The following is a 9405-nucleotide window of genomic DNA, read 5'->3' as shown; positions in this document are numbered from 1 at the left end:
CTGACATACTGACATACAATCAATGAGAACTATAAAGAATCCATTCTAGAATTCAACTACAAACTGAAAAGCATGATAAATATCACTCTATCAAATAATTTTCTTTGCACAGGTTCACTCACACTCTCCTTTATTGCAAAACATTGATAAGTGAGAAAAAGTTTGTATTTCAATTATAAACTTAATCACATAATCTAAATGATGGAGAATAAAAACAGCTAATTATAAAAAATTTCACAGATCAAGTTATCTATTTGAACTCCGCATATTTAGCTTAATTACTCAATGACCATAAATTTTTTAAAACTGCATTGTTTCATTTAAACAAGACCATGACGCTTATGCCTGGACCGGGTATGCACAACTTCTGCATTTGCATTCCACTTTTGAATCGAATTAATCTCTATCTTATCCGTTTATTTGCAAAGTTTCTGCACTTTATAAATAAGACCATAACGCTTATGTCTGGACCGGGTATTCACAACTTCTGCATTTGCATTCCACTTTCGAATCGAATTAATCTCTATCTTATCCGTTTATTTGCAAAGTTTCTGCACTTTATAAATAAGACCATAACGCTTATGTCTGGACTGGGTATTCGCAAATTTTCCTATTGTGTTCCACTTTTCGAATCGAAATAACATCTAGTCTATCCGTTTATTTGCAAAGTTTCTGCACTTTATAAATAAGACCATAACGCTTATGTCTGGACCGGGCATTCGCAAATTCTGCTTATGTGTTCCACTTTTCGAATCGAATTAATCTCTATTTTATCCGTTTATTTGCAAAGTTTCTGCATTTTATAAATAAGACCACGACACTTATGTGTTAGATTGTTCGCAAATTCTGCCTTTGTGTTCCACTGTTCGATTAGAATTAATCTCTACTTTATCCGTTTATTTGAAAAGATTCTGCACTTTATAAATAAGACCATAACGCTTATGTCTGGACTGGGTATTCGCAAATTTTCCTATTGTGTTCCACTTTTCGAATCGAAATAACATCTAGTCTATCCATTTATTTGCAAAGTTTCTGCACTTTATAAATAAGACCATAACGCTTATGTCTGGACTGGGTATTCGCAAATTTTCCTATTGTGTTCCACTTTTTGAATCGAAATAACATCTAGTCTATCCATTTATTTGCAAAGTTTCTGCACTTTATAAATAAGACCATAACGCTTATGTCTGGACCGGGTATTCGCAAATTTTCCTATTGTGTTCCACTTTTCGAATCGAAATAACATCTAGTCTATCCGTTTATTTGCAAAGTTTCTGCATTTTATAAATAAGACCACGACACTTATGTGTTAGATTGTTCGCAAATTCTGCCTTTGTGTTCCACTGTTCGATTAGAATTAATCTCTATTTTATCCGTTTATTTGAAAAGATTCTGCACTTTATAAATAAGACCATAACGCTTATGTCTGGACTGGGTATTCGCAAATTTTCCTATTGTGTTCCACTTTTCGAATCGAAATAACATCTAGTCTATCCGTTTATTTGCAAAGTTTCTGCACTTTATAAATAAGACCATAACGCTTATGTCTGGACCGGGCATTCGCAAATTCTGCTTATGTGTTCCACTTTTCGAATCGAAATAACATCTAGTCTATCCGTTTATTTGCAAAGTTTCTGCACTTTATAAATAAGACCATAACGCTTATGTCTGGACCGGATATTCGCAAATTCTGCTTATGTGTTCCACTTTTCGAATCGAAATAACATCTAGTCTATCCGTTTATTTGCAAAGTTTCTGCACTTTATAAATAAGACCATAACGCTTATGTCTGGACCGGATATTCGCAAATTCTGCTTATGTGTTCCACTTTTCGAATCGAATTAATCTCTATTTTATCCGTTTATTTGCAAAGATTCTGCACTTTATAAATAAGACCATAACATCTATGTCTGGACTGGGTATTCGCAAATTTTCCTATTGTGTTCAACTTATCGAATCGAAATAACATCTAGTCTATCCGTTTATTTGCAAAGTTTCTGCATTTTATAAATAAGACCACGACACTTATGTGTTAGATTGTTCGCAAATTCTGCCTTTGTGTTCCACTGTTCGATTAGAATTAATCTCTATTTTATCCGTTTATTTGAAAAGATTCTGCATTTTATAAATAATAATAATTGTTCAAAATTTTACCTCACACCCGATATTACAAGTACAAGTGAGCCAGGTGATGAAGATTGTCAAACAGTGTGACAGATGAAATAGGAAGAGAGAGAGAGAGAGAGAGAGAGAGAGAGAGAGAGAGAGAGAGAGAGAGAGAGGGGATGAGAGAGAGATTCGTTTTTTGTTCAAAATTTCTCTCTCTCTCTCTCATATTGCACAAGGTTGTACTATTTTACTATTTATCAAGAACAGCCAAGGTGGCAACCCAGTCTCTGTATAAACTAAGCAAGATGGCAACAGAAACCTCGCTCCTTATCCAATGCCGAAGCTTTAATTTGAGTCAAACGGTTTGGTTAAAAAAAACACCCAAAATAAGTTCGTGTGTGATGGAAGTTGAAGTCGGCTTATTATAAAATCGTTTATGGTCTGTTTGGATTACCCTTTTTAAATAGAAAAGGTGAATATAACATAAACTTGAAGAATAGGCAAGCTAAATGAAAATTAAAATGACTGATTAAATGAGTACGCGAGGCTGAGTTGCGAACGACTACTGGTTCCGACATTCCGGTCCCAGTGTCATTCATGTTCACCGTACCGTGTTACTGTCTACACACTACACTGCATTGTTAGTGACTGGTCATGTCTTTTTTGTTTGTATGTTTTACGCAAGCTTAATAAAAATTAAATTGACTGATTAAATGAATACGTGAGGCAGAGTTGCGAACGACTCATGGGTTCCGACATTCCGACCCCAATGTCAGTGTCAGTCATGTTCACCGTACTGTGTTACTGTCTACACACTACACGGCATTGTTAGTGACTGGTCATGCCTTTTTTGTTTGTATGTTTCTTTTAATATGGGTCAATTTACAAAGAATAATAATAGAAATGTTCAAAACAAAAACTAGATTCACTATTACGTGCCTGTAATGAAGTGCTTTCCACAAACCGTGAGCGAGAATGATGGTGGAGGTAATGGCAACCATGTGGGTTTGTTATTGCTTCCTGCCTCCGTCAACCCACGCATCCAGTTGCGTAACCCACGCTGAATCTGACCAATACGATATTCAGATATGGACGGAAAGCAGCGACATCTATATAGTATATGAAGTCCTAGACGGAAAGGCTAACATTCCTGCGTCGCGATTGTCAAACAATGTTTGGCGTGTTTGTCATGTTCGCCGAATATTGTTCATGTGTGGACCCACCATTATAGTAGTATGCGTCTCGGGTTATCCAATCAAGATACAGGGCTTTCACCTTTGAAAATTACGTCAGTCATAATATAGATGATGTGCGTTTGGCTAAGAAGCTTACAGCATTGCCATTTGGAAATATAACCGACCAACAAACAAAACTATGTGAACCTTGAACGTTTGCAATCTGGTTAATGCAGTTCAGTGAGAATTGTTTATAAACATGGATGGCAAAAATACAACCATGCTGGCTAGAACTTTTTCACATGTCACATGATCAGAATGTATAAAAGACAAAACATGATCAGATTTATAACGTTTTTTCTCCTCTGGATACACTTTTATGCTCGTTGGAGAAGTATTTCAAAAGGACGTCCGCCATTGTTCCGATAGTTTAGAGCCAGTTACTAAGTTACTATGCGTCATCAATATGTCAAAATATTGTGATATATACTCATTAACTGTGGGACTGACCTAATTGCCTGTTTGACATTTACTAAAGGTAGCTATGGGATTAAGGAATGTCTACCAGGCCTTCTAGTTGACCGGAAATAAATAGTCAAGGGGACAGAACGACTAATTTCAAGTAATTATTCTCATTGGTCGATGTTTAGAAATTCTCGAACCATCAATTTAGCAGAATCAGAACATCTGACTCAAATGACCATGAAAATCGGGACTTCAGAGGTTTGATCAGCTGATCGTGATAATTGGGACTTCAGAAGTGGTTTGATCAGCGAGCCGACCATTGATACAACATTGAATTTTTAAAATGAGATAACATTGCAAGGGAGATAACAATGTGTAACGCAATCCCTTTGTAAGGCAAACATTTATCTCCCTTCATTGGTCTAGTAGTATTACACTCGCCTTCGGATCGGAAGGTCTTGGGTTCTAGTCGCGCTCTGGGCGGCGCAAGGTTTTGTCCTTGGAAAATGGTCTTTACTAACATTCTCTAACCGTATAAGTTAACTGAGTACCAGGCTATTAACAGCTTTGTCTCTGTCGGAAAAAAAAATTGTGATATTCCTAACAGGTGTCGTGTCTCGTCCTACATGTTCCGCTGTTGGCTTGGGACACCTAAAAATGACGTTTAACTATAAGTCCTCGGGGATTCTAGTGTCCAGCTATACGTTAACGATGGCTACGTTCAAATCCAGATAAAATGTGACCCGCCGCTAAATAACAGGACCCTCGAGGACTTATAGTTGGACGTCATTTTTTAGGTTTGTGCAGCGTCTAGTGAGTTGTCTTTAGTAGATCTCAAGGAAACAAGTGATTCCATTGCTTGAACTATTGAATACAACTCACGATTTGTTGTTTTCTTTTGTGGCTACAGCCTTGTCTTTTGACGCAATTATTTGGTCAGTGAAAGTGGTAGCTACGCACTGACCAACAAATGATATCAAATGACAGGGCCTTGGCCACAAATGAAAACAAATTGTGAGTGGTATTCAACAGTTCAACCAATGGGAACACTTATTTCTTTGAGCTTGAGACAAATCACTAGGCGGTCCACAAACCTAAATTGACGTCAAAATATGGGTCTTAGTGGGTTTTAGTGTCAGGTTTTAAGTTAACGATGGCTACGGCCTCACACAAAGACGTGTCTTTTGACGTCATTTATAAATTTAAGAAATAAAATAGAATAAAATCAAATTCTCTTTATTCATCCCATGGGGAAATTTATGTTTAGGGTATATTTCAAGGGAAGACTTGAATAACTCAGGAGTCAAACGCAGTGCAGCGCCGCAAAGTGAGCTAGGGCGAGGTGACTTGCTGAAGGTCACACAGAGTGCGGCGGGTGATCGAACTCGGTACCTTTCGGATACAGAGCAAAGACCGTACCGCCGAGCCACGCTGTCCCATTAGTGCGTCTAGTGAGTTGTTGATTGGTCAAAAATCTGCTGGTTAATGATGTCAGGATAAACAAGATGAAGTAAATGGAAGCGATCTGTATTCGTGTTTTCGTCGAACCAAGTCATTGATCACATGATTTGATGTTGTGCAATGATTGGACGTTTCTCAAAAAATGTAAACACGCTGCTTTGTTTTTGAAAATTGTAAACCCACCCATGAGTCGTGCTGAGCAGAATGACCAATTGTGACGTTGGATATTTGTCAAACTATGAACATTTTTCACTATGTGGATCATTTTTAGCACACATATCAATGTAACCAATGACCTCGAACACATAGAAAGTAGATATAGATAGAACGAAGTTGACGTCATTCAGGTCTTTGTTATTGTTTTGTTTTTTGCCATCCATGTTTATGAGTGATTCTCACTAAAATGTCTTATAAACGTTCAAGATTTCACACAGTTTTGTGTGTTGGTCCGTTATATTTCCGGATGGCAATGTTGCGAGTTTCTTAGCCAAGCGCACAATATATATAGATCATCCCCATTGAGTTGTAACGTCAAAATGATCCGAATTAGGGAAGTAAAATGTTTTAAAATTTAAGAAACAAAAACATCCTCTCTGTTATAAATTGAAACGAGCTTTTTGATATCGCGCAATATCCACTAACGTGCTCAATGCGCTTTACAAGGGGTCCCTAGCCAACAGCGGAACTTAACATGATGGACGAGACATTACGACAGAGACAAAGCTGTTAACAGCGCACTCATTTAACCTGAGTACGGTGAGCGAATGTGAGTAAAGAGCCTTTTCCAATGTCACAACTTTGCGCCTTTTTGAGCGGAACTAGAGCCCAAGACCATTCGATCCAAAGGCGAGTGACATACAACTAGATCAATGAAGGGAAATAAATGTTTGCCTTAGAAACGGATTACGTTACCCATAGTAATCTCCCTTTCAATACGCTTTTGAAAATTCATTGTTGTATCAATGGTCCCGATTATCACGATTTGCTGATCAATCCTCTGAAGTCCCGATTTTCACGATCATTTGAGTCAGATGTTTAGATTCTGCTAAATTGATGGTTCGAGAATTTCCAAACATCGACCAATGAGAATAATACCTGAAAATTAGTCGTTCTGTCCCCTTGGCTATTTATTTCCGATTAACTAGAAGGTCGGGTCGGCATTCCCTGATTCCATAGCTACTTTTAGTAAATGTCAAACAGGCAATTAGGTCAGTCCCACAGTTAATAAGTATTTATCACAATATTTTGACATATTGATGAAGGAATAGGGTTCGCCAGTCGTGATGTCACTTCCCTCGTAATGGAGCATAGTAACTTTAACTGGCTCTAAACTATCGGAATAATGGTGGACGCCCTTATGAAATACTTCTCCGACGAACATAAAATTGTATCCAGACGAGAAAAACGTTATAAATCTGATCATGTTTTGACTTTTATACGTTCTGATCACATGACATGTGAAAAAGTTCTAACCAGCATGAAGAATAAAAAGTACCGATTTTCTTTGTTTAGAACCAAACTGCTCGTTGCTGGGCGGAAGTGACATCAGACTATTGAATCCTATTGCTTAGCAACACCTGGTCACACTATGCATTTCTCAATCGCTTGTGTTGAAATTGTAAGCAATGCCGATGCTCAGGATCTGTGTGACTGATTGCTTCTATGAGAGACGAGTGTGTAAGCTGGCTATGTGTCTTTGGATTAGGGTTATAAGTCAATGACAGGAGCAAAAATAGCAATAACAGAGAGCTAAGTGACATACACAGATACACGACACATTCAGCCTTCAGACAGGTCTTGAAAGATGACACATTCAGCCTTCAGACATGTCCTGAAAGATGACCCATTCAGCTTTCAGACATATCCTGACAGATGACACATTCAGCCTTCAGACATGTCCTGAAAGATGACACATTCGGCCTTCAGACATGTCCTGAAAGAGGACACAGGACTTTGTCCAAGGACTGAGTGTGTTCCATGAGCGTGGAGTAAGGAGGAAAAGGCTTTGTTTTTTAACGAAAAGTGGATTTTGAGGTGGTAACCTTTAGGAGTTGGGACTGAGATGATCTTAAATTTCCTGTGGGATCAAATTTTTCAATTAGTTCCTGCAAATATTTCAGGTGCCAATCCATCCAGACATCTAAAGACATTCCATAATAATTTAAATTCTATCCTAAAATGCACAGAAAGCCAATTCAATCGATGAAAAACAGGTGTAATATATTCTCCTTTTTTATTCTATAAGTCTGAGTCTGACCGCTTTATTATTTTTTTAATTTGTCAAAGATTTGGGATTGTTTGCAATTTTGTAATTTTTTTGCTTTGACATCCAATGAGAAGAGCATTATAATAATCTTATCTGCTAGTAATAGTCCTTCATTGCTTTGTGGCCCAAGGATCCGGAGTTTATCCCGGTTTCTATAGCGTGAAACGAATCAATTGTTTGCTATCCTTTGAATAGTACGCCAATCTATTTCAAAGTACTTTCCGCCAAATCTAGCAGACTCAGCTACCCATTCACTGCTGGGTGGACAGGGGGGTCAGAAAAAATCGTGGTTCCTTTGAATGTGAACGAGTGCTCTACCAACTGAAATATTGGGACCCCCTAAAAGAAATAACAAGCATCTTTGTAATATCCTCTTCAATGTAATGTCTAGCTCTTCCAATATTTCTATTATGAGTGTTACACCTCCGACAAAAAAATTTTGACACGGACTTCAATTGATAACCCTTGATCTAAACACAACCCAAGATTTCACACACAGAATAAATAAGTTAAATAGTATTATAACCCACTAGTATCTCATTTGTATACAAATGCTAAAATTTAAGTTTAAGCTTTAAAACAAATGGATTTTAAAACAGCACAATAATTCTTTCTATCGGAGAGATATGCGACTATGTAGTCTTGTGGTATGACAATTGCTTTCGGATCGAAAAATCCGGGGTTCGAGCCTCGCTCGGTGCATAGTTGAGTCCTTGGAAAAGGCTCTTTACTCACATTCTCCCACCGTATTCAGGTGTAAAATGAGTACCTGACCGTGAACAGCGGTGTCTACGTCTGAAAAATTGCAATATCGCCAAACATGCGTGATACTCTTTCTTCATGTTACGTGTTGCTGTATGTCAGGGACCATTTCTAAAGCTCTTTAAGCACATTTAGTGGATATGGCGCTCTATAAAAGCTCAAGTGTTTGTTGTTTTTTTTACATAGAAGAATATTCTAGAAACGAAACTGATTACATGAACTTACAACGATTTCGGTAATGGGACATGCAAATAAGCCGGTTAAAATAATTTACCAAAGTCGATTATGATTTCGAGAAGAATATATTAAATTTTAATATTCTTCAATTTCAGAATGTCATTTGCCACATTTTTTTCTCTCGGATTTACATCTACTGGTGTCTTGGGTGAACACTGACGTGTCCAAAGTCAAGTCACACTTTGATTGGAAAATCACAATGTATTTTAACCCTTTCGTCAAACGATTATAGACTTCTTTTCGTAGAGGGGTACATTCTGTCGAATTCACAGTCCAAGTAATAGATTCATTTTCCTAGGAAGGAAAGAAAATAATATTGTTTATGGTGATTAAATAAAAATTGTGTCCAGATTACAAATTGTTATAACATTTCCAAACGTTTTATTTCTATTTTTTTAAATTCCAATATCGTATGAAATCGACCCCGAGAGTAGTCGCATTTTTTTTTACTGACCTCACCTGTTCACCCAGCAGTGATTGGGTAGCTGGGTCTGTTAGATCTGGCGAAAAGTACTTTGTGACGGACTGGCGTCTTATCCAAAGGGCGACTACGTGGTATAGTGGTATGACACTCGCTTTCGGATCGGAAGGTCCAGGGTTCGGGTCCCCAGTGGCCTGTAGTCGAGTCCTTGGAAAAGACTCTTTACTCACATTCTCTCACCATACTCAGGTGTAAAATTAGTACATGACCATTAACAGCGTTGTCTCTGTCCGAACAAAATCATAATATCGCCTAACAGGCGTTATGTCTCATCCTACTTGTTAAGTGTTGCTGTTTGCTACGGGACTCTTGTAAATCGCTTTGAGCGCTGTTAGTGGATGTTGCGCTATATAAAAGCTCGAATTTTGGGGGGTTATTTTTACATCATTTCTCATTTTGGCCAACAACAAAAATACAGCCCTTTTACTTCACATCGATGGTCAGCAGAT

At 37.7% G+C, this 9405-nt stretch overlaps 1 protein-coding gene across 1 annotated transcript in view; it reads right to left on the bottom strand.

The window, feature by feature from the left end:
• Nucleotides 1-8574: 8574 nt before the first annotated feature.
• Nucleotides 8575-9405, bottom strand: part of LOC144963958 (uncharacterized) — a 15129-nt gene continuing 14298 nt past the window's right edge. The window contains exon 5 of the mRNA XM_078897901.1: nt 8575-8769. Within this exon, the coding sequence (XP_078754027.1) occupies nt 8575-8769 (195 nt within the window). The remainder of the gene's footprint in view (nt 8770-9405) is intronic.

The sequence above is a fragment of the Berghia stephanieae genome, chromosome 2 (genome assembly GCF_034508935.2).
Source record: "Berghia stephanieae isolate SIO BIC M18660-M18661 chromosome 2, UCSD_Bste_1.3, whole genome shotgun sequence".
Classification (NCBI taxonomy): domain Eukaryota; kingdom Metazoa; phylum Mollusca; class Gastropoda; order Nudibranchia; family Aeolidiidae; genus Berghia; species Berghia stephanieae.
The sequence above is the reverse complement of the archived record's forward strand: the minus strand, read 5'-3'. Positions and strand labels throughout refer to the sequence as shown.